The following is a 25,576-nucleotide window of genomic DNA, read 5'->3' as shown; positions in this document are numbered from 1 at the left end:
AAGCGAAGTTGCGTTCCGTTTGTTTTTCTTTAAGCTGTAAATTATAAATTCAGTCTAAAGAAAACGATTATATGTGGTTTATATAAAAATAAAATTAAATTGAATTAGCTACGTTATTATTATTAACATACGTTCTAAATAAAGAGCAACCCAGGAACCATTATAGAGTGCTTGTTTCCAGTGGGAAAATAATACAGGTGGGATGAAGACTCACATGGGAGGAATGTTTTACACTGAATTAGATGAATTCTTCATACGTTGGCTGACATGTAATAGTTTGTTGGACTATTTTCAACTCTTATTTGATATTTAACGTCCATTGCTTCATTCATATAAGGTAATGATTTAATAGGTTCGAGGCTGAATTCAAATTCACACATTTTTGTATTGTTTTTGGGTAGTTGACATACATGGGCTAATGTCAATTTGTTTCACTGTTCTTACAGTGAATATATATATATATATATATATATATATATATATATATATATATATATATATATATATATATATATATATATATATATATATATATATATTATCAGTATATTAAAATAGTTTTCTGTTTTTATATGAGGAGATTTTTTAATCTTGAGTCTTGCACTTTAACTTTTACTGTCACATTCTGCTTCTACAGAATGCAATCCATTAAATAAATAGAACAAGATGGAACCACAAGCCAAACGGAGGAAAGAAATGGGTAAATGTGACACCTGGGATGTTCTTCCAGTTCTCTCTGATGAGAAGTCTCGGGACACTGAATTGTTGCCGGCCTACGCAGCACCCATCATCGAGAAAAGAGAAACATCTCGTCTGGTCAAAGAGCTTTCCCTGATCTACCCTCTACCCGGTCTGCAGCACATAAAAAGAGTGAGGGCTTGCAGAGACAAAAGCAGCCCTCATCCTTTAGAGGTCATTGTGTGCTTGGCTGGGGATGTGGCCAAAGGAGTTATGCTTGCTGATCTGCTTCGCTCACAGTCTTTTGACTCCAGTGGTTTAGGGGAACCTTTCCTTGTTGAAATACCCGCCAATCCTCCACTGACCAGACCACAGTTTGAAAAAGCTAGTAAACACTGGCCTACGTCATTTCATGAGGATAAACAAGTGACATCTGCTCTGAGAGGCGAGTTATTCACTGCTGAACAGAAAGCTAAAATGCAAGACTACATGACGGCGGCTGTCCAGGCTGCAAAATCAGGTCAGGAGATGGGAATGGATGCAGTGGGCGCTGTGATTGTTGACCCAGAATCTGAGCAGATTGTTGCAGTGGGTCATGACTGTAAGCGTGGAGCTCAGCCGCTCCATCACGCTGTCATGGTCTGTATTGATCTTGTGGCCTGTGGGCAAGGAGGAGGCGCCTACAATTACGAGAAATATCCAGCCTGTCAATTTAGCAGATCTGAGTCCGTTAGGAATGGCTGCAATACGAAAGAAACTGGTCAGCCTTACATCTGCACCGGATATGACCTTTATGTCACTCGAGAGCCCTGTGTGATGTGTGCAATGGCGTTGGTCCACTCAAGAATCAACAGAGTGTTTTATGGAGCGCCTTCTGCAGATGGTGCCTTGGGAACCAAGTATAAAATTCATTGCCAAAAAGATTTAAATCATCACTTTGAAGTGTTTAAAGGGGTGATGCTGAATGCATGCAAGGCTTTACACAAAAAGTAATATTTTTGTTTTAGGTTGTTCTTAAGAGATAATATTAAAATTGACCTTTTAATTTTGTTTTGTAACTCTAGCCACATATTTTTTCTTAACAGGACCATAATAAAAAAATTATGGGAATTAAATCGTTTTTTTCTACTATATTTATATTTTATTTTATATTGTATTTTGTTTATATTGTATTTATTTTATCAGACCAAGGAATGTCTTAAATATAATTATTTTAATTAATAATTTTAGATGTTTTTGTAACTTTTGAACATTAATAAATTTTATAAATATATTTACACACATACAGTCAAACCAAAATGTATTCAGACACCTTCAACATTTTCTCACATTTTCAGTTTATTCGCTATAGTTTAGAAAATGGTAATAAAATATGACAAGAACTCAAGAGTTAAACTGTCAGAAAAAATTTATTTTGATAATGTCACATAACTGATAGAAAGGTATGTAATCAACCAATCAGCTGTTAAATTTAAGTACACAATTGGATACTACCAATTTAGATCAACCAATTAACAAGCAATGCTTCTTTTTGCTCAGTCTGTGGTGTAAAAGGTCGCATTAGCAATTAAAGAAAAAACACTTAAGCAAAAGTAAAAATTTTACTGGTAGCCCACTGTATGGATTTTTGGGTATATGTCACAGTCTATCTTATTTTGCTCTCCTCACTTACATAAATGAACTATAGTGTCCTGCACACACTAGTAAAAATGATATCTGGTGTCTGAATAATTTTTGGTTAAACTGTATATTATTGTTAAAAAGTTACAAAAAAATCTAAAGTTAGAATAAAATCAAAATTTAAATAAAATATTAAGCAGTACAACATTTTTCAATTTTGATAAAAACTATTTCTTGAGCATAAAATCAGTATTAAAATGATTTCTGAAGTATCATGTGACAAGACTGGCGTAATGATACTAAAAATTCAGCTTTGCCATCACAGGAATAAAATATATTAACCACTTAAGCTAAAGTGATAAACATGTAAGTATATGTTGTCTGAGCTGTAAAACCCCACCCCCCCACCCCCACAAAAAAGAGGCGTTTTTTGATTTTGTGGTTATATAAAAAAATAACCAAAAGTATATTCAGTTTTGAAAGTGTAACTCAGACCCTGTGTGCTCTAGCACCCTGCAGACAGTTTGGGCTGTTTCCACTATATTCCAGAAAATGCTGGAAAAAAAATAATTTTGTCTGTATCATGTTGTATGCAAGATGTCTCTGAATGTCAAATGATGTCAAACTGCTGAAATCACGTGACTTTGGGGATCCAAACCGCTGAATCCACTCACTGATTCATAACGCTTCGAAGCTTCATGATGCTGTGTTTTGAAATCGGTCATCCAATTCATGCCAATGGAGGCCTTTCTGAGCCATCAGATTTCAACTAAAATATCTTAATTTGTGTTCCGAAGATGAACGGAGGTCTTACGGGTGTCGAACGACATGAGGGTAAGTAATTAATGACAGAATTTTAATTTTTGGGTGAACTAACCCTTTAAATTATTTTTTCCAGTGTTTGCTGACATATGCTGGAAACAACCAAAACTGTCTGCAGGTTGCTAGAACACACAGGGCCTGAGATATACACCTTCAAAGGACGGAAGGCGGAGGCAGGCGGAAATTACATAAAAAAGGTCATATTCCTCCATTCATATCCATTTGAATAAATCTTGCATACATGATCCAGACAAAAATCTTTTTTCCAGTATTTTCTGGAATCTAGTCTGCAGGGTCCTAGAGCACACAGGGCCTGAGTTACACACTTTCAACATTTAATTTATAACCAAAAGAATTTAAAAAAATATTTTTTGGGGGGTTATTACAGCTCAGACAACAATTTTAGCTGTGTTTTATGTAACTTCAAAAGGTATCCTGTAAAATGACACCAACATTTTGTATTTAGACCACTGTATGTGGGTATAGGAAGCTTTTCAATTTTGGTAGGCCAAATCCAGGCGAAAATGGTCCCAGAGTAATTTAGTGTAAATAAGTTACTTTGTGTAAAACAAATGCCAAAGTGACAAATATGTCTCCAGAAAGTAGAGACTCTAAGCTTTGAAGTGGTACCGCATATGAGGTCAGAGCTCCTCCACAGACATGTACAATTTGAGGATGTCATTACGGTCCCTGTACAGTGTCCGCATCAACCTATAAAAGTTATTTTAAATTGTAATATTATCTCACAATATTACAGTAATTTTGATCAAATAAATGCAACATGATACAAAAGTAAAAGTCTACCCGGCCTCAAAAATTTGAACAGTAGTGTGTATTCTATAATTTGTAGTAAAAGCAAACAACAGGGTTTCTAATAGTTTGCAAAGTTTTATTTGTTTGCGGCATGTCATACAACACATACTATGTTCAAACCTTTTCTCAAAACAAAAGGACAAAACAATTGGCACAGTTGAGCCTTCGCAGAAAATGGAAGGATTTAAATAGTTTAATGGGTCAATGTTACAGTTTATCAACTTCAATAATACCGTGACAGAGACGAAAGCAAAGAAACATGACGGTTTGCAGGAGCGTGGTAATGATCCAGAGTTTTACAATCACATACTGAAATGGAATGAAGAGTCAACATGAAACTTTCTGTAATGCAATGTATTTCTGATTGAATAAAACAACGCAGGGAAGAACTTTCTTTTGTTTCAGGAAGCGTTTAAAACATCTTTGAAATACCGTGCAGTGACAAACTATGCAAAATGAGACCAGAAACGCGTATTAAGAAAGTAAATAAGTTCTAGCTTTCATTTTATGTTGACTTTAATGAACGTGAAAGTACTTAAAAGCCCTAAAAACTTTTGTTAATGTTAATAACTTTTTCATTGTCACTTATAAACCCTACGACATTAACCAAACAAAACTATACATAATATTGTGACTGAATAGATATTTTTCAGGAAATCATGCAAACTGAGTTTTTATTTGTCTCCGAAGCAATGAGAACATCAACAAAACTCAAGAAATAGCAGAAAGGTTTCATGGCTTTCAAATGATTTTTAAAAACACATGGCATTATTTAAGAATGTATTCAGAAATGTGAAGTGACGCTAAAAGCATTAATCTATCTTAGTGTGTCAGAGTTGTGAGCACATTTGAACAAACAAAAACGAATTAACAAAAAAAAACTTTAACCATGAAACCTGGGCCAGCCCAGATCCACAAAACGACTAACAAAAACACATTAAATATCTTAAGTTATTAATGCTTGTGGAATTGTCCTCCTCCTAACATATCCCTACAACAATTTCTCAAGATATATCAAACAAAGAGACTCACAATTACACAGACTGTACAAAACTGCTAAGTGTACACAACTGCGGTACAAAGTACAAAGGGTTATCTCCTCTCCCACATCAGGCAACAGCTCCCAGTTGGTCTGTGCCCTCTGAACACTGGGCTTTAATACTTGTTTATTCCAAAGATCCTGACTCCATGGAGTTGTGGCAGTTTTGGGATGAGAACACTCAAAAGCGAAGCTGTGTTTATCACAAAATGTGCTGTGTCGTATTTTGTGTAAAAGCTGGCGAGAAAATATCTGCAAAGAAAAGAAAAACAAGTGTTATATTTCAAAATCGGTACAGGCTCTTATATAAGACAGATGTTTTAAAGGGTCTCCTACAATAGGTTTACATGTATCCAAGGTCAAAAACTCTGTCATTTTCTAATAATATACATTGCAGTATCACCTCTTTTCTCACAGTGTCTGAAACAGTTCTATAAATAATATGCTCCAAGATCCAAGAGCCCACTCTGCTCTGATTGGCCAGATGGCCCAGTCTGTTGTGATTGGTCTACCGCATGTCAGAAAAGAAACGGCCATTACCTAGCCTGGATGCCAGCCGAACTTAGTCCCGCCCACAACATTTGAGGTCGGGAAGTTCGGTCTGGACTTGATCCGTTGTGGAGCAACTATGCTCTAACCAGAGCTGTTCGGACCAATCAAATTGTCAGGGCGGGCTTTATACGATGATGGACAGATGATCACCAGTAACGTAATCATCCACGTCACCAAAGAGCACTTGGGTTGAATTCATAGACCATAATTTCTTTGAAAAATTAGTTTACTAAACGGAGAACTTGTTTGTATATGCATTCACCTTTACTATTTCTCTCCAAAATGATGATTCCCATATATGAGTTTCAACTCAGAGGCTTCCTCAGCACTTGTACAAATCATAGACTGTAAAAAAAAAATATGGACATAGTGTCCGTGACGTCACCCGTAGGTTTCCGAAGAGCATTTTTGAAGCCTGAAAGCCGACCGATGCCATCTTGGCAGCGCGTCAGAAAATGGACAAAGAGGCGGGACATGGATGGAGCTGAGGTGCCTGGTTGCTGAAGCCACACCCGCCTAGCTCGACCATAGTGGCAATCCACCTGTCACTCAAGTTAATTATGCAGAACTTTTTTAGCATAATGCCATAGGCTGGCATTATGCAAATTTGTTACAAACCTATGTAGGTTCGTGAGGGAAGTAAGACTGGAATTACTGAGGACTCGTTTCAGGCCGTTCAGAATCGGTTCTTTCTTTTTGGAGACAATAACTCCATTTGATATTTAAAACTTTGCAGACCGTTAACATTCACAAACTATGTGAACGGGAATGTCAGAAAAAGTTGGAGCATTTTAATGACCAAAATATCTGTAATATTCACTATAACATTTAATTTTTTGGTTTCATAAGGGATATTTAGTTAAAAATGCTTAGCAAAACATTACAACAACTTACAAAATGATTGGTGAGATTGTAAAGAATTTTCTAGATGATGTAAACTGCACGCCGTAGTCCAGCTGTTCCCAGTGTGTGAGAAGCCTTGCCTTGCCCTGGTCCGGAGTTTCAAATGGTGTGCCTTTCACCGCATGCATAAACACATACATACCCTGCGGGAAGACAGAAAGATGATCCAAATGTCATGGACGCCATTCTTAAAGTTTAGAACAATTGGAGGGACCTCTTAATATTAAGCTCAAAGGGATAGATGAAGAATGTTTCAGCTGTTTTTGCCCATATAATAAAAATCAAAAAGGTCCAAAACAGCACTTCTTTATTGACCCATTGACTTCCACTGTATGGACAAAAAACTGTGAGACGTTTCTCTCAAAATAGCTTTTTAATTTCACAAAAGAAACAAAGTAATACAGTTCTGGAACAACATGTGGGTGAGTAAATAATACTTTTTGGTAGAACTCTCTCTTTAAAGACCTGGGCTGTGTTTCCCAAAAGCAAGTTGATCGTGGAGACCATTGTTGGCAATTGTTTTATGATCTACTTAGGTATACGATGCTTTTGGGAGACACAGCCTTGGTTTTTCTTTCAAATGAAATAACCCTTGATAAGAAGACACAATTTAACCTCCATTCTACACTAAGGAGGCACATTTTGGTCATTTTGACTAGTCAAGAACATAAAGCGAGTACTCAAGTACCTTAGCCAGTTTTTTTTATATTATTGAGATGCTATTGTAGTTTATTAATAATTTTTAGAAATGTAAAAAAAAAAAATTATGTCTATATAGTAATGACTTTTTTTATTGCAGTTTTAGCTAATTTTTTTTTTAAATATTTTAATTTAATATTTGATTTCAGTTAATGTTTATTTCAAGCAACACATTTTTAATGGTTTTACTTAACTATAATAACCCTGACTTTAGCAGGTCTCAAAACATTGCAAATGAGATTTGAGAGCTCTGATGGAGGTGAAAATGATCAATGAACAACCTAAATAGCGGTCTTTTCCTTGTGAAAACTATCGTATGGCTTCAAAAGACTTATAGAATATAGACTTTAGATTATCCCTCCCTCCTTTAAACCTGGGACACAACAAGCTGACGTCAAAAAACTAGCAGCGACGAAAGCTGACCGTGTCGTTGCCTCTCAGCCAAAAAGCTGAACACACTAAAAGGACTAAAGGCGAGTAGTACATGTTTTCTGTGCCTGCATGCAAGTAAATATCTGTTTATATCAGCAGGCATCAATAGTCTATTTTCATCATTCAAAAAGGGAACCTGAAACTAGAACTGCAGATATTTCAACTGTAAACAAAGCAGAGCTTGCTTAGCATTTTGAATATCAATCACACTGATCACCTCATTCCACTCGGCTCATGTTATTATGAAAATATTTGCGTATTCAAATGCTCAGGTATGATGATGTAAAATGATGCTTTCAGCAGTTTTGTTATGCTCTCTCTCACAGACGACGATGCAACAAGCTGTATCGCCCCCCAAAAAAAAAAAAAACACGCAGAGTCAATGGTATGGAGAAACGAAACAAGAAAACGAAGCCAATCGGCACTCAAATACGGCCAACCGTCACCTTGGTGTGTGCCCGGCTTAAGAAGCATAGTTACAAAAATGTGTCTTCCAATTCAGGACAACTGAAACATTACAGCATCCCTATGAATAGCTTCTCTCTTTAATTGTGGAACAAGTTATCATACATCATCATGTGCCAGAGAGCTTAAACTTGCTCAGTGATGTCATGCTGTTGACCTTAAATCTTTGTGCAAGCGAGTCCTTACATAACAATGCCACACAGACTACTAAGGAAGCATCAATTGTCGAGACTCCAAATGGCCACAGGGCACTGCTGAGAAAATGACAACCCAATAGACAAGGGAACAGAACGGGATATAACAAAGGATTATTCAACGGAGAACACTTACAAAATTGTGAATAACATTTGTGAGGGTCCACACAACAGGAACACTGAAGAAGGGAATGCTCAACAGTACAATGTGAAGCATTCCTACGCCGAGCGCATATGTCAGCCATATCCCCCGACTGTTCATCACTCGGGTGTTTGGGTTCACTTCACTGTGGGCCACGCCGACGTTCATCTTGCTTTTCTGTCAACAGACCAAAATAAAATAATAAAACACAGCAGTGCAAAATGACAAAAAGGGAAATTGCAATTCAAATAATGCAATAATTCTGCATAGTAAAAAAAAAGCTGTATAAATAATAAATAAAGAAATACAATTATTAATAAATAAAATAATTTAATAAATATTTTCCAAAATGTATTTTAACAGCTTTTTTTGGTCCGTTTTTATCATATAATTATTATTATTTAATTAAACATATTATTATTATTGAATTATTAATATTCATTCTATAGTCTAATAATTTAATACAAATAAAAAAAATCTGATACAACTATTCAAATAAAAAAAATCTGATGCAACTATTCAAATTTATGATAATTTTTGCACTACTACAATCTAGGTGATCGTTTCAGATTTGGGGTGTTCGATCAAGATTTGGGGTGTTGTTAAGTGGTCCGCAATTATTTCTTTGTTTGAAAAGTACTAGTTAAGAATAGAAGCCGTCTTGCAGTCAGCATGAGGTCTCGTCTATGTGCCAACAAAGCATGTTCACACACTTACAATGGGGTGATTCTTCATAGTACTTTGCCCTAATGCATTACTGTTCATGCCGTCTACACTTATTCAAATAATTCGCAACAGTTCAGTTCTTCTTTGAACGAGCAAATAAGGTGGAAGTGACATTTCATGGCATGTTTGGTTTCTCCGTCACAGTAAACACTTCAGACAGCTGTTCGAAAGCCAACGTTCAATGTTGCCTGATATACAGTGTATTTGTGTCAGTGTTTCTCTTATCTCAAGATTTCTTACTAAAATCATTTCACTCATCCGGATTTCTACTCAGCAAGCCATTTGCTTTTGTATACAGGTTTCAATTAAAGAAACAAAATGCCAATATTTTCTCTCTTATTAATTCTAATACAAATAAATGCAATAAAAGCAAAACAGTCTGAGGTCAAAGGCTGAAGTCCAGCTACTCTCGATCACGTAAACATCTGTCAATAACCCCTCAAATGAACCTTCCCTAAATACGAATAACTCTTTGATTGTGTAAGAATATGTAGTATGTAAATATCCCTTGAGACAACAACACGGTTGAGAGGAAGTGACATTGCTCATAAACAGCTTCATGCAAACAGAAGACAATTTGTATTTATTGAAAGATTCCCAAATATTAGATATAGATTAATGTTGGTTAGTTTTCCCAATAACAGCTACAGTAAACAAGTCCATGACACAGATAGTTAGCAGCACAGCTACATGACAAAACACTGTCTATTCCTGCATGTCTCACTGTCTTCTCTCCTTTAACCACTTAATTAACACTCTTTAAATGCGCTTATCCTCCTGTCTGTGCTATGATAGTAAGTTGTTTTGAGGTTTGCGCATGAGCAATGCTCTTTATTTAGCATCAACTGCTTTCATAACAAACACTAGTTGCTTTTGTTTTACTCTACTTCAATTAAAGAGATCAAACATCAATAAAAGCTATTCGTTCGCCCCATTATCGCCCAATTTTGGCATTTATGGTTTCAAAGCGGCGACTCCAATGACTTGGCTTCATAAGATAGATGAGTAACGGTACCTTACGTGCGTTCGGATGAAGCAGGCTGGAGCGCTGCCGGCCTCCGCTGCGCGCACTGTGGGCTGACTCACCGCACACACACCACTAGCACACAGGCTATCGCAGCTAACGGGATTAAGACAGCAAATCTCGCGAGATTTACGCCCCACGCCCACTAAAGGCGTGATGTTTACAATTTACGGAGAGAATTATGATTATTGAATAACCAAAGATGGTTTACTATAAGTCAGTCGTTTAATAATGTAGTATTTTTATTTGACCATTTCCAAATACAAAATACAAATAACCTGGAAATCTGTCATTTAAAGGCCAATAACAGAGATTTTTATGCTTTTACAGGTAGTAACCAGAATCAACCGTTGTCTTTCTGTGCATTATACTGATATTTATGTCGCCACAATTTCTTAGTGTAATAGTTTATTTCATCTGTTAAAGTCTTAAAATATTTTTTCAATTTTTTCAATTTTTTTCGCTCGTTTTCCATCATTGTATAAATCATTATTTTCTGTTACTATACAAATGAGGGTGATAAATGCATATAATTTCTTTATAAATTCTACATCTGCAAACGCTCCAATCGTAAGCTTCTCTTCGTAGATTTATAAAGACAGAATATCAAAATATGGCAACAAAAATAACAAAATAAAAACTTTTTTTAAAATTTGGCTCTAGCCATGACATTTTCATCTATTTATTTATGAGCAATATAAATATATAAAAAATGCGACAAATAGACAACAGCCAATCAATGCAGAGCATAATAATGACGTCATTTAGGCGCCAGTTAAGCCATATCCGAGACTGGAGCGAGTTGAAAACATGTGAAGTACACTTGTGTTATGAATTCATTGGATATCTTTTAGCGGATTAATTCATTTTACCGAAAGTAAGTTAGAATATATTCGGCCTTTTGATAGTTTAACGAATCATAATGTTATTAATGTCACTGTTGATCTGATATATGTCCTTTTAAAATGCATGTCATCCAAAGCAGTTTTGTCTGACTTCAACAGGTTTATGACCGTTGTTGTCACCTTCTTCTTAGGGAGCACAAAATGAAGGCGCTTCCAGCTGAGACTGTGCGTCTGTTGTGCAGCTCTCAGGTTATAACATCTGTCCTGAATGTCGTCAAGGAACTGACTGAAAATTCACTTGATGCTGGTTCTTCAAGCCTTGAAGTTAAACTGGTAAATTCACGTTAAATCAACTAACATACTGACCAATTAGTTTGACTGACGGTACACGACGGTAAATCAATTTCGATTTCAGTATCAATTCATAGCCTACTGCACATATAAGGAAATAAGGATATGTACGTTATTAACATTTTAAAATTTCACATTTAAAGAAATCTAGTGTTTGATTATATCTAAATATTTATTAAAATGCAAATCTGCAATACTTTTTTTGAGCAACTAGATTATATACATGTATATTGATTAAAGAGCCATAAAGGCACCTGGGTCATAATGGCATTACAAATGAAAATTATAATTTTTTGTATAAGATTTCGTATAATTTGCCTCTTTGAATAAGAATTCTCTAATTTAACCTTAATTAATATACTAATTGTAATATAAATAATAAAAATATTAGAAAACAAATATTTTAAGTGGTCTTTAATGGACCATAATTATTGCACAAATAGTATTTAGTACCAAAATATCTCAAAATATTCAATAAATATTATTGAACTAAAATATAGAACATTTATTCAATTCAAAAATAGTTAAGGTGTATGGTCACATTTGACCATCAATGAGTATGAGTGTGACCAATGAGTAAGGAATACCTGAGAGCTAAATACAATAAAAAACATAAACATTTATGTTAACATTGTTGCATCTCCATCATACTCCATTATAAAACGATCCTTTATGGTTGATGTAATAATCAATGCACACTATGGTGTACTGTTTACCAAAACTTGCTGCAAACACCTGTAAAGTGGAGCTGTTGTGTATCAAGCCATTCAAATGTATTGACACAGCGCTAGAAGTATTGAGAGCTCCGTGAAGCACGTGACCGCACGTATAGACCTTCAAAAAAAGTCTTGAGTACTACAACACTACAGATACTGTAGATGTGGGGCAGTTGGCAAGGAAACATGCAGCATCTTTACCTAATATACCTCTCTTTACAATTCAAAGTGTGACCTGAATTGGGGTACAAATTGGGCACTATTTTAGCTCTGATGGTAACAGATATAGGAACATTTGCTTTGAGGTGCATTTTAAAGGTGCAGTGTGTGAATTTTAGCGGCATCTAGCAGTGAGGTTGTGAATTGCAATCACCTATCGCTCACCCCTCCTTTTCGAAGCACTTAGAGAAGCTACGGGGGCCGACACAGGACAAAAATATTGTCGTCGGAGAGAGCAGAGAGTGACTAGTGCTCTGTAGAGAAGTTTAGGGCAGGGGTGTCCAAAGTCGGTCCTGGAGGGCCACTGTCCTACAGAGTTTAGCTCCAACTTGCCTCAACACACCTGCCTGGAAGTTTCTAGGATGCCTAGTAAGGCCTTAATTAGCTGTTTTAGGTGTGCTTAATTGGGGTTGGAGCTAAACTCTGCAGGACAGTCTGCAGGACACTCCTGGTTTAGGGCTACTGTAGAAACATGGCGGCGCAAAATGGTTACTTCACTGTATGTAGATAGAAATGGCTCATTCTAACCAAAAAAAAAGAAGAAGAAATGGCTCATTCTAAGGTAATAAAAACATAACGGTACATTATGTAAGGTTTTTATACTCCACTGAAAACATAGTTATGGATATTATATTGCATTTCTGTCAATAGATCCTCTTAAATACACACTGCACCTTTAAAGCATCGGCATGACCTTTCCCCTAAAAAGTTTTAGAACACTTATCATTTTAAAATGCATTCTTGTAATTGAATTAGAAAACAAAATATCAAAACAGGCATTTCTTTTAAAGAAATGAAATTTTTCAAACCATTTCACATAAAGTACTGGATGACACCCGTTGAGGTGATCTGACTTTTTTTATATATATCCGTTAAAAATCACATTTGGACCTGTTGGTTAAAGTAAAGTGAAGAAAAATCATGCTGAAATAAGCTCTAGCATGATTAGTTTGCAGATGCAACTTAGTTATGTTTTGTTTCTAGTGCAGTGATTTTCATACATTTCTAAGTGGCCAAATATTTTTTGTGTGCACTGTTAAAAGCTATGCAATCTGTTAATGTTCCCTTGTGATCAGGATAATTATGGATTGGATCGCATTGAGGTCAGAGACAATGGTTCTGGAATCAAAGCTACTGATGTTCCTGTGATGGCTGTAAAACACTACACGTCTAAAATCTCCTGCCACGAAGACCTGGAGCGCCTAGAGTCTTACGGCTTCCGAGGAGAAGCTCTGGCATCTATATGTGCCATCTCAGAGGTTGCGTCTCACTTTGTTTTATTGTTTTAGATAGAGATGCACTGATATTAAAACTGACAGTCAGATAATATAAACAAATTGTTATATTATGGCTGATATTAAAATTCTCTAACATTATGGCTGAAATTGAATTGCTTGTAAAAAAAAAAAAAAAAAAGATATATTAAAAATAAAATAAATATTTTTTAAATGCTACAAGTGAATTTTGGCATCACATTGTGTACTATATGACTTTTTTGTATCTGTTAATTTAAGTATATTTAAATTATTAAAATTTCAATGAAATTATTAGTGTTATTAAAGATGAATGTGTGCTCTCTAGATAATGGAAAAATACAAATGTATGTGTATAATTATTAAATATCCAATCAGCTGGAATTCAATTGTTTGACACTGATATATTAAACATTTTTAATATTGGCAGATATTATATTATTATATTTTTATATGGCACAGAAATATTGTGCATCTCCAATCTCTGTAATTGACCTTTCCTTCACCTACCAGGTGGTCATCACTACCAAAACCGCAGATGATGATTTTAGCATTCAATATTCAGTCGATCACAACGGGCAGATCATCTCTCAAAAGCCGTCACATCTTGGCGAGGGTAGGCGTCTTTTAATATTTTTTTTTAATACTCTTGATTTATGGGAACAGACTGCTTCTAACATACCTTTTCCCTCAGGCACCACTGTGTGTGCAGCAAATCTGTTCAAGAACCTTCCTGTCAGACGGCAGTATTATTCCAACACTAAGAAATGCAAAGAGGAACTGAAGAGGGTCCAAAACTTACTCCTGGCCTATGCTGCTATTAAGCCTGAGTTAAGGATCACGTTGAGCCACAACAAGGTATGGTACTGCTGCCATCTGGTTTTGGCTGTACAGCTACAATTTATTTCTAAGGGCCTATTATGCTTTTTTACATTTTCATCTTTCTTTCTTTAGTGTGAAACGTTGCTGTTTGAGTATGAAACAAGTTTTGCAAAAGTTACAAAAGACAAAGTCCATTCCAAAGAGAGTTATTCTCTATATCAGTCACTGTTTCTGAACTCCCTGAAACACCTTGATTGAAGTCTTGAGTTTTCTTCCAGTAATGTACACCTAATAATATTCCAAGGTGTCACTGTGGCCTTCAGCACCGCCAGAGCTCAATTGCTATGTCTGAAGTAAAACACCCCCCCCTCATTAGCATACAAAAAATAAATGTATAAATAAATAAATGTGAAAATAAATAAATGTAGACATAAATACATAAATAAATGTATATATATATATATATATATATATATATATATATATATATATATATATATATATATATATATATATATATATATATATATATATATATATATAACATATACAAAAGTACAATAAAATAAATAAAATAAAATATAATTAAAGCTGCGAGCAGCGATGACGGGCCCAAGCCGGTGGCACCGCCACCCCGGTGGCATCAGTTTAACTGTGCACGGCAGGCAATAGGCATTTAAAATGGGAAAACATAAAAGGACTATGTCAAAGTCATCTGAATTCACCACATTAACTGCAGCTGTTGGTGCTGCTATGACCACAAACCACAACAGCCACATCTATGAGATCAATTAAATTTATATGAATTTCATGTCAGATTATGTCAAAGGTCAAATTGGAATGAGTTCAGAATTCCATTCGAATGCTGATGTTGTTTTATTCTAACATTTCTCTTCATGTGTTTTTGAGCTACCTTAGCTACCGTTTGTGCACCAATCTTATGCACCATAAAACATGCTTTCATTTCAATATGGGTGGTCCAATACATTTTTTTTAATAAAAAATGTATAAATGGAGCCAAATCACAGAAACTGCAAAGATGATTTTAATATCAGTGTCAGGTTAGAGTAAGATGCGTGTCTACATTTTATGGAAGTTTATTATAAATAGCCACTTTTATAAAATCATGTGAAATTTATGTTTTAATACATTTATATTATATCAGTAAATAATTAATTTAAAGACATGTGCATCATACGTGATCTTGGCAAACACATCACATGACGTTTTTATTTCAAGTGATAGTTATTTGTGATAGCCTATATGAAAGGGTTAAATTATGATCAAGAGAGAAAGTCACACACACACACACACACACACACACACACAATGATAGAGTGAGAGTGAGGGGGAGGGGAAGGACTGAGAGAAAGGCACACACACAAACTCACAGGGTGAGAGAGAGACCCCCCCCCCCCCACACACACACACACACAGATAGAGAGGGGGAAGGGGAAAGACAGGCAGATGGCATTCCATAGACTTAATGGTTTGTATACTGTACAAACTGTACATTCTATCCCCCTACACTACCCCTAAGCCTACATATCGCACACACACACACACACACACCATAGCTGTCAACCCTCCCGTTTTTTCCGGGTTTCTCACGTATTTTAGCTCTTTTCCCGCTGTCTTCCCGTTTTAGTATTTTCCCGTAAAATATCCCGTATTTTTACGTTCTGATTGTGTTAACTCAGAACACGCAACTATCTGGTTTAGTGCCAGAAGACGCGAATGAGAAGTCGCGCGCACTGTGAGAAAATTTTCCGTGCACTCATCCGAGAGCGCGCACACGTCTCTCAGCGCGCAAATATTGAGTTCTCTTTCAAGTCTTGCTCTTGAACGGACAAACTCACGCAAAAAGTATGTCAACATATTGATGAGTATTCTAGCAGACATAGTCTGTATATGGCTTAAGTAAGCTTTATACAGTCCAGAAAAGACGACGCATATCCGAGGTCTTAAAGGGGCAGTAGCCTTTACTGCTGTCTGTTTAATGTCAAACAAAAGACAAGGGCATCACTCACTGCTCTTGATTGAATAACTTTTGCAAGTTTAATAGGATTAATCTTTAATTTATACAGTCATATATGCAATGTTATTTTACATTTGATCAATTTCTGTACCTGAAAACTAATGTTAGACGTACCTGAAAAACCTGAAAAGCATAGTTTATTTTATTAGTATCTTTGCTCGATAGTATTTATTTTTACTCTATGAAATTTACTCTTTATTAACGTTAGTATTTACTCTATGAAACATTAATGACGTTACATTACAGTATAACTGAAAGCTCCCAATTTCAACATTTATTAGGCTTTAAAAAACAACTTTTAATTTAAGTGAACTTAAAAAAATCTTTACATAAACCCAAAATAATAAATGTTATATTTACCCATGGCCTTCCTTGTTATACAGAAATGTAATAGTTATCAAACCTTCCTTAACTGCATAAATAATAAATGAAATATAGATGAATCATCATTAAAGCTACAATTTTCTCTGTTCCCGTTGTTCTTTGATGAACATTAATGACAGGCATCATCAGTGCTCCTGTCACTTTAAGAACAACCGCGGATCTCACGCGCGGTCCCGCGCATCTCATTTCCTCACAACTCTTTAAAGTTAATTTAAGACGTTATTTAACTAATTTAAGACTCTAATATGAGAATACTCAAAATCCTCTGTGTTATTGTTTGTTCAAGAGCAAAAGAGAACTCGATGTGAGCAGGAAACTGACGCGAGTCTATCTATGCATCGAGTGTGTGTGTGTGTGTGTGTGTGTGTGTGTGTGTCAGTGTCCCTTGATTAGCTGACATGAGACGCATCCACACAGACAGGACACTGACACACACATACACACACACACAGACAGGACACACACACACACACACACAGAGACAGGACACTGACACACACACACACACACACACACACACACACACACACACACACACACACAGGACACTGACACACACACACACACACACACACACACACACACACACACAGACAGGACACTGGCACACACACACACACACAGACAGGACACTGGCACACACACACACACACACACACACACACACACACACACACACACACACACGTTTGTTTTTGTGAAATGTGAGGACATTCCATAGGCGTAATGGTTTTTACACCGTACAAACCGTATTTTCTATCCCCTTACACTGCCCCTGCCCCTAAACCTAACCCTCACAGGAGACTGTGCAGTTTACTTTCTGTGAAAAAAAACTTGTTCTGTATGATTTATAAGCATTTTGAAAAGTGAGGACATGGGGAACGTCCTCATATTTCACCCTCTTTTTGTAATACCTATGTCATACCCATGTCATTATACACATTTGTGTCCTGATATTTCACAAAAACATGCCCACACACACACACACACACACACACACACACACACACACACACACACACACACACACACACACACACACACACACACACACACACACACACACACAGAGAGAGAGAGAGAAACAAGTTTTTTTTTATCCTGCTTCAAAACTAACACAATGCTGCCATCTTGTGTTCATTGAGGGAAGGGCAGCACACACGGGCACAATACATTATACAAAGAAATATTTATAAAATATATATATATTCATCTGAAAAATAGTATAGTAATTTTAAATTAATCTAAGTTCAATTACCAAACATACAATCTTAATTTAATTTAAATCAAAATATTATTTTACAAGATATGAGACAATTACTGTTCCCCTTTTTTGTCCTTATTTAATCCCTCGCCATGGCAACACCGTTTGAGATATCCAATATTCGTTCGCATTTTAGCATCTTCCGTATCTTTGTTTCATGTTGACCGAGTTTGGTGGAGATTGAATAAATCGCCTACGAGGAGAACGTAAAAACTCAGACCCTGAATTACATAAATATTCACCTTCAAACCAAAATATCTGACTTCCTGTTGGTCGGAGCTAATGACTGTAAATTAGAAAGTTGTCCGGCTCGAAGAGAACAATATATGTACCGAGTTTGGTGACTCAAGATAAAACTAACCCCCCCACTTTTGTCAAAAGGTGGCGCTAGAGAGCCCCTCATCCCCGCCCGTTTCTGAGGCTTTGTCCATGTGTACTGACTGACATCTCTGATATGTGTGTTGAGTTTCAAGCAGTTTCAAGCAATTTCAAGCATGCTAAGAGCCTCAGAACAACACTGCTACCTTTTAGTGAGGCGAGGGCAGACAGAGAATAAATATTCAGAAGAAATATATTAAATAAAATAAATATATTGATCTGAAAAATAGTATGATTATTTTAAAGCTATTTGGTTACATTTTAATAAAACATTGTTTTAGTATGTTTTTAAACACACACACATACACGTTATAATACCAGTGTAATACCCATGTCATTATACAAATTTGTGTCCTCATAAATCACAAACAAGAGAGAGAGAGAGAGAGAGAGAGAGAAACAAGTTTTTTTTTATCCTGCTTCAAAACTAATACAATGCTGCCATCTTGTGTTCATTGAGGGGAGAGCAGCAGACACAGAGAATTTCTGTTCCCTTTTTTGTCCTTATTTAATCCCTTGCCATGGAAACACCGTTTGAGATATCCAATATCCGTTCACATTTTAGCATCTTCAGTATCTTTGTTTCATGTTGACCGAGTTTGGTGGAGATTGAATAAATCGCCTACGAGGAGAACGTAAAAACTCAGACCCCGATTTAACCAAAAATTTACCTTCAAACCAAAATATCTGACTTCCTGTTGGTCGGAGCTAATGACTGTAAATTAGAAAGTTGTCCGGCTCGATGAGGTCAATATATATACTGAGTTTGGTGATTGTAGATGAAACAAAGCCCTTCACTTTTGTCAAAAGGTGGCGCTAGAGAGCCCCTCATCCCCGCCCGTTTCTGAAGCTTTGCCCATGTGTACTGACTGACATCTCTGATGTGTGTGTTGAGTTTCAAGCAGTTTCAAGCTATTTCAAGCATGCTAAGAGCCTCAGAACAGCCAAAAGATTATTAAACTTTGACACGTTGCCATGGCAACAGTATTTGAAATTTCAGGAATCCATTTCATACGTCTCTATCTGTCATGTTTTCACATTATACTGATGAAGTTTGAAATAAATCTGGTGAAAATAAGATGGTGATTCAAAGCATTTTTGAAAGTGACACACTTCCTGCTGCCAGTTGGTGGCGCTATAACTTTGACTCACAAAAGTCATATCCATGTGATCGGCTTCTTATAACAATCACACAGCTGAAGTTTCATCCAAACCAGTCAATGTTTGCACAAGTTATAACACACTTCCTGTTTCCCTTTTCTCGCCATAAATTCGTTGCATCGCCACGGCCAGACTTTTCGAGATATCAAAAATCCGCTCGCAATTTAGCATCCTGGATATGTTCTCTTCATGCTGACCGAGTTTGGCAATGATCGAAACAATGGCCTCGGAGGAGTATATTAAATTCCAGAGCATGCGTTTTCCGAACAACCCATAATAGCTCACTTCCTGTTGGGCTGACACATAACTATGAGCACGAAAGTTGTTCGGCCCGATGAGATCTAAATGTGTACCGAGTTTCATACATGTACGTGCAAGTGTGTTTGATATATGGACCAAGTTTTCAGACCCCACTTTAGGGGGCGCTGTCGAGCCCCCTGCCACGCCCGGGTACCAGCTTCAGCCCGGCTCTGATGGCCGCGCATTCCGACGCCTGTGCGAAGTTTCAAGAGTTTTCGAGCATGTTAAGTGCCCCAAAAGTACCCGAGAAGTCGAAAAAAAAAAAAAAACAAAGAATAATCTGAGGAAGAACAATAGGGCTCTGCGCCCTTTCAGGGCTTGGGCCCTAAATAGGGAAATAAAAGTATAAATACTCATTTATGTTTGTTTTTGTTTTTTACATTTCTTCATATATTTATTTATGCATTTATTTATTTATTTTGTCAGCTTGGGAAGTCCATAATGTATACGCAAAAAAAGAGGCAAGGCCTGGTTCAGTCACATTAGTTATTTGTTGAAACCCGGTTGACCAATCACACCACATTGTGCTTTTCGGAAGGAGGGGCTTCATGGAGACAGGAATTATGCTGCCTTCACTTGCTATCGAAAATTGCCTACTTGCCACTTCTGAAGTTATGATTACGAGCTCATTGCATCCAAATTTTGACTTGAGAGGGCATTCACGTCCAATTATTTTGAACTAGGAGACTAACATTTACAATAAATCTGATAGCACGTGAAGGCAGCAATACAGACTGGGAAGAGAGGTGCTGCAACAATGTACTATTGTCTCTATTCTAGTAGACCCCAAAAACAAAATCAAGACTGTGTCTCAATCAGCTCCCTGGGTCGTGAATCAGTATATCGTGTACACGTATTTGGGCAGGGTAAGAACCCTGGCATTGGGACAATAATGGCTCTATTTCCGGCGACATGGCAATGTCCTCAATGTACAATGTTACTACTGGTATTTATGAACAACAGCAGCACAGATTCTTTCTGACCTTAATTGTTTGTTCACATTATGATAAATTCTTTGATTGTTACTTGTCCCTGCAACATTTTGGCCATAAATGTTAGCTACATAATGTTCATTATATGTCTTGTGATCTATGTTTATGTCAATATATAATTAAATAATGGTTTGTTTTTTAGAAGACATCTAGCGCATCATTATGTGTGGTGAGTTGGTTTGCGAGATTTGTGTTTCACTCATCAGAACTTGAGCATTGATGCTCCCTGGTTTTCACAGTGCATTGTGGGACTTTTCAGGGAGCGAACGTTTCAGTACACTGTACACTTGAAATGTCAGACTACTGAACTAGGGAGCTGATTGAGACACACACTTTGTAAAAGGGCATAATAGATCCCCTTTAAGAATAGTGGTCAACCGATATGGGTTTTTTTACACTTGCAATAGGGTCCAAAAAGGCTGAGAACACATACAAAATCGGTAAATAAACAGAATATTTTTAAGATAGACTATTTAAATAGAGCGTTTTCAAATAATGCTGGATAACATGGACTTTACTGACCACACAATTGTCTTTTAGTATGAGTTGTTATATACAGACATAAACTACTGTTTAAAGAGTTAGGGGTCTGTAAAATGTTTTGAAAGAAGTCTCACTAAGACTGCATTTATTAGATAGGAAATACAGTAAAAAGAGTAATATTGTGAAATATTATTACAATTTAAAATACGTTTTTCTATTCAAAGCTGAATTATCAGCATCATTACTCCAGTCTTCAGTGTCACATGATCCTTCAGAAATCATTCTAATATGCTGATTTGGTGCTCAATAAACGTTTCTTATTATTATCAATGTTGTAAACAGTTGTGCTACTTAATATTTTTGTTGAAACGTGATACATTTATTCAAAAGAACAGCATTTATTTGACATAGGAATCTTATAATTATAAATGTTTTTACTGTCACTCTTGATCTGTTTAATAATTCTTAATTTCTAGCTGGCCCCAAACTTTTAAGAGGTAGTGTATATTTGACCACAAGGTGGCCTCACACATCAACAAATACTGCCGTATTACTCTCTAGGGTTTTACCCACATTCAGTGACATTTAACCATCACACGGCATGAAATCAGTTGTGCTAATAGTGTTCTGCTAACGTTAATTAGAACTTATGTAACTTGTTTATTGCTTTGGTTTTTCACTACTGTTTTGACCCTGCTCCCTCGTAGCGGCTGCAATCTTAATATGTTTTAAATCCTCATATTAATCAGCAAAGATAAAACATTTTAGCATGACATTCTAGTAACTCGTTGTAATATAATAGTTTTTATTTCATTGTTTCAATGCTCATTTAAATACTGAAGTTGCCCCTTCATTCGATAACCCATGCATGTTATGGTGACAGCCTGGACATTTCCAGCATTTAGACCAGTTTTGAGTGTCATCAATTAGAGCATAAGCAGGAAAGTGGACGTTTCGTCTGCTTCTTGTCCAAAATTAGCAATGCAACCACAGGATGAACCACTAAGCCTTCGAATCTCACACTGCCACATGATCCTAAAGTAACAAGCTAAGTGGTATAAGTTCTCCGAGTGTTTTCGCGAGTCCACTAACAGCCTGGCCTCATGAGTGCGTACGTATCTGGCCTTGCTCTGCGAGACCTCACAAACCTTTCATTAAATTCATATCATTCAGGTTGTAGATCATCGGGGGAGGGCCATACACTCATTTCATGCCATCAGCACTTCCAGGCATATCTCGTATCACAAACTTTGCACTTCGCCCTGCATTGGGTTTCATGACTTCTCAAAAAGCTGTTTACTAGTCTGATCTCTTTACAGTCACCAAATTGTATATTTCATAGCAGAGATGTGTGCTGCGGACCGCATGCTTTCAGAAATCAACACCTTGGATATATATACTTGCATGTGGAAGTGCCAACGACAGGCGAGCGCACGGGTGTGAAAATATATGCGTAACTGCGCTCCACACGTTGAAATGACATTTGTGCAAATAGCATGTTGGCTAGATGCTGCCAAGTCTTCATAACATAAAGCGTCTTTTAATGAAAAGTTTTAAGATTTATCCGTGCGGTTGCCTGCAGGGCTCCCTGTGCAGTTGATTTTGTAATATCCAAACATTCCCCAAAGTATAATTGTTTATTGTGAAGACTTGATTGGTGGCTAATGGCTGTTTGCGAGCATGCAATCCCACAGGTGGTCTTATTTTAGGATGACCGAAAAATAACTTGACCCGTTTTACTGTGTTGCTACAGGCTGTGGTCTGGCAGAAATCCAGGGTGTCGGATCACCGAACTGCCCTCATGGCCGTGCTCGGAGCGGCCTCCGTAGCCAACATGCTCCCCGTCCAGCATCACCAGGAGCAACCAGAGGTCAGTGAAGCGCTGAGAAAACACGGACATTTATCGTTTCCAGCGTGAGCAGTAGGGTTCCACAGATGCACCGGCTGTGGAGCCGCCGTGACGGTTTGCGATAGGAAACTGTTTTTCATTAAAAAAGGAATGTCCTTCAAGGTTCAAACAATCAGGGTTCATTTGAATTGCACGTACAAAGTTATTGTGTCTTTCTCTGAGCTTTACTTTAAATGTCCCTGCACTTCTGTCAGGTTGCTAAACCCAAAGACTCGTGTAACAACTTAATTCCGAACGGCTTTCCTCTCCCTGGAGAGCTGTTTCTCTTTTTCCTGGTTGTGCATTCCGCAGCGATGACTTTTTGCATGAATGACTCAGCATTCTCACCCAGGTTATACCTTCCATAAAGCCTTTTCATTTTTCACGGTAGGATTCAAATTTCTAGTTAATGTTTGGTCTGTATACATATGTGGCCCCAAAGAGTATCAGCACACTATCACACATAAAAATGTTTGAATGTCATTGCATCGATGTCAAAATATCAAACCAAAATGAAAGGCAATTCACCTCGAGCTCACACAGGTGTCCTAGCAACATCTGTGAACATGATCCAGTACTGTTTAACAATGAGTAAGTCTCCAAATTCTTTTTGTCTTCACCCTTTTTTGTCTTTGACCAATAAATATATCAACTCATTTTAATCCTAACAAACATTTAGGTATTTCTTTAAAAATAAATGCCACTTGGTTTGATTTTTTTTTATCTAATGAAACTACTTTTATACATTTTAAAAGTGATTTAAGTGTTCAAATACTATTTATGGTAATACTTTACAATTAGGTAACATTAGTTAAATCATAAAATAACAATGAACAATACATTTGTTACAGTATTTATTCATCTTTGTTAAGGTTAGTTAATGCAAATACAACTTTGTTCGTTCATATTAGCTCAGGCCCATTTAATAATATTAACATATACTTTTGATTGCAATATTGTATTAGTAAATGTTTAAATTACTATTAACCAAGATTAATAAATGCTTTAGAAGTAATTAATGTTAACAAATTCTTCACTTTGAGAAATAAATCTAATGTTACTTATTTTTTCACCCAACAAGCTTTTTTGCTTAAAGTGTATTTGTGCTATCATTTCTTTGGTTTGATGTTTAGTTTTCTAATGCAACGGTTTTCATACATTTTCAGTTTGACTTAAGTGTCTAAATACATTTTGAGAGCTAAAATTTTGTTATTTTAATCATAAAAGCTGTAGAATTACACATCCTGAAAGGCTATTTGTCTTTGCAAGAACATATGCTGTCATGCGCTGTTTACCTCGCAGCGGTCAGTGATGGATCACGTTACAGTGTCAGCAGTGAACCTATGGACCGAATGCGGCAAACTTTGCGACAAATGCAGCAGTGAATTAAAGGAGGCTTCAGGGACTGCATTGTACGTGGTGAAAGGGCCTCAGAGGGACATAACCTGCCTGTGTTGGCCAGAGGCCACAATCCCACTGCTCTGGCATGGATTTAATACACTGCTACAAATGCAACGAGCAAGCACTTGTTCAAGCAATAAGATGTGGGATGTATAGTATTATGCATTGTAAAAAGTGTGAGCTTGATTTAATCAAGTTTAGTCTCAAAGATACATAGGATGATTTAATGTTTGCTGCAGCAGTGGCGAGTCTGTGCTGCAGGTGTAACCTGCTCACTGCCTGCAGTGCTTCTCAACACTAATCCTGCTTGACTAATCTTGAACATTTCTGGGTCGCTCCTATTATGCAGTATATTTGCAAGTACATTCCCATTATTGGATTATCATATAAATAGGAGTGCATAGCGCCTAGGAACATAGCAAATGTTATATTAATATTTTATAACATTTTGTAATGTTTCTGTAATATTATTATTATTATTATTATTACATTATTGTAATCAGTTTCCCATTTTGTTTAAAATGTCATTAATATATACAAATTCCATCATTAATATGTTGGATGGAATATTTTAAACATGGAAATCATATTATTTAGTTTTCATTTTTCACAATAATAATTTAGCTACTAGCAGATGTTGTCATTTTTTTTTGTCATGTCCTTTGGTGCTATACCTCTAACATTTGTTTTATTAAAAGAATTTCCTGATATTTCCAGGAAGTTTTCCTCCCATTTTTAGGTTTTTAATTCAAAATTATTTCAGGAAAAAATTTCAAAACTATTGCAACTAACAAAAGCCAGTTCCTTGACATTTTCCTCCAGGAATTGCATCATTTTTGGTAAGGCATTTACTGCACACAAACATCAGTAAGTGTTAGCAATGGGTGTGATGAAATATGTGATGTTTTGTGGTATTAGTCACACCAAAGCTTGTTCACACCAAGGACAATAACTATAACAATAAAGTTATAG

General features: G+C 36.4%; 3 protein-coding genes across 5 annotated transcripts in view; 2 read left to right on the top strand and 1 right to left on the bottom strand.

Moving 5' to 3' along the window:
- Positions 1-173: 173 nt before the first annotated feature.
- Positions 174-1,790, top strand: adat3 (adenosine deaminase tRNA specific 3). The gene is made up of 2 exons (XM_079821362.1): positions 174-337; positions 638-1,790. Exon 2 carries the CDS (start codon positions 667-669, stop codon positions 1,669-1,671), a length of 1,005 nt encoding a protein of 334 aa, XP_079677488.1. The 5' UTR covers positions 174-337; positions 638-666; the 3' UTR covers positions 1,672-1,790.
- A 2,296-nt stretch (positions 1,791-4,086) lies between these two features.
- Positions 4,087-10,185, bottom strand: ormdl1 (ORMDL sphingolipid biosynthesis regulator 1). 2 transcript variants are annotated; one of them, XM_079821454.1, is made up of 4 exons: positions 10,106-10,185; positions 8,354-8,536; positions 6,419-6,570; positions 4,087-5,224 (listed from the first exon to the last, which is right to left on the bottom strand). In XM_079821454.1, exons 2-4 carry the CDS (start codon positions 8,525-8,527, stop codon positions 5,089-5,091), a joined length of 462 nt encoding a protein of 153 aa, XP_079677580.1. In that variant the 5' UTR covers positions 8,528-8,536; positions 10,106-10,185; the 3' UTR covers positions 4,087-5,088. The 2 variants fall into 2 exon arrangements, with proteins under 2 accessions (XP_079677580.1, XP_079677579.1); XM_079821453.1 differs by having other exon boundaries at positions 10,101-10,180.
- Positions 10,186-10,852: 667 nt separating this feature from the next.
- Positions 10,853-25,576, top strand: part of pms1 (PMS1 homolog 1, mismatch repair system component) — a 43,048-nt gene continuing 28,324 nt past the window's right edge. Inside the window, exons 1-6 of one of the 2 annotated variants that reach the window (XM_079821509.1) lie at positions 10,853-10,986; positions 11,114-11,287; positions 13,317-13,499; positions 14,007-14,109; positions 14,188-14,351; positions 23,069-23,185. In XM_079821509.1, the coding sequence (XP_079677635.1) occupies positions 11,156-11,287; positions 13,317-13,499; positions 14,007-14,109; positions 14,188-14,351; positions 23,069-23,185 (699 nt within the window). In that variant the 5' untranslated portion in view covers positions 10,853-10,986; positions 11,114-11,155. The remainder of the gene's footprint in view (positions 10,987-11,113; positions 11,288-13,316; positions 13,500-14,006; positions 14,110-14,187; positions 14,352-23,068; positions 23,186-25,576) is intronic. The other variant, XM_079821510.1, reaches the window with a different exon arrangement.

Source organism: Gobio gobio (genome assembly GCF_949357685.1).
Source record: "Gobio gobio genome assembly, chromosome: 7".
In the NCBI taxonomy this organism is placed as follows: Eukaryota; Metazoa; Chordata; class Actinopteri; order Cypriniformes; family Gobionidae; genus Gobio; species Gobio gobio.
Note: the sequence above shows the minus strand (reverse complement) of the source record. Positions and strands in the feature narration are given on the sequence as shown.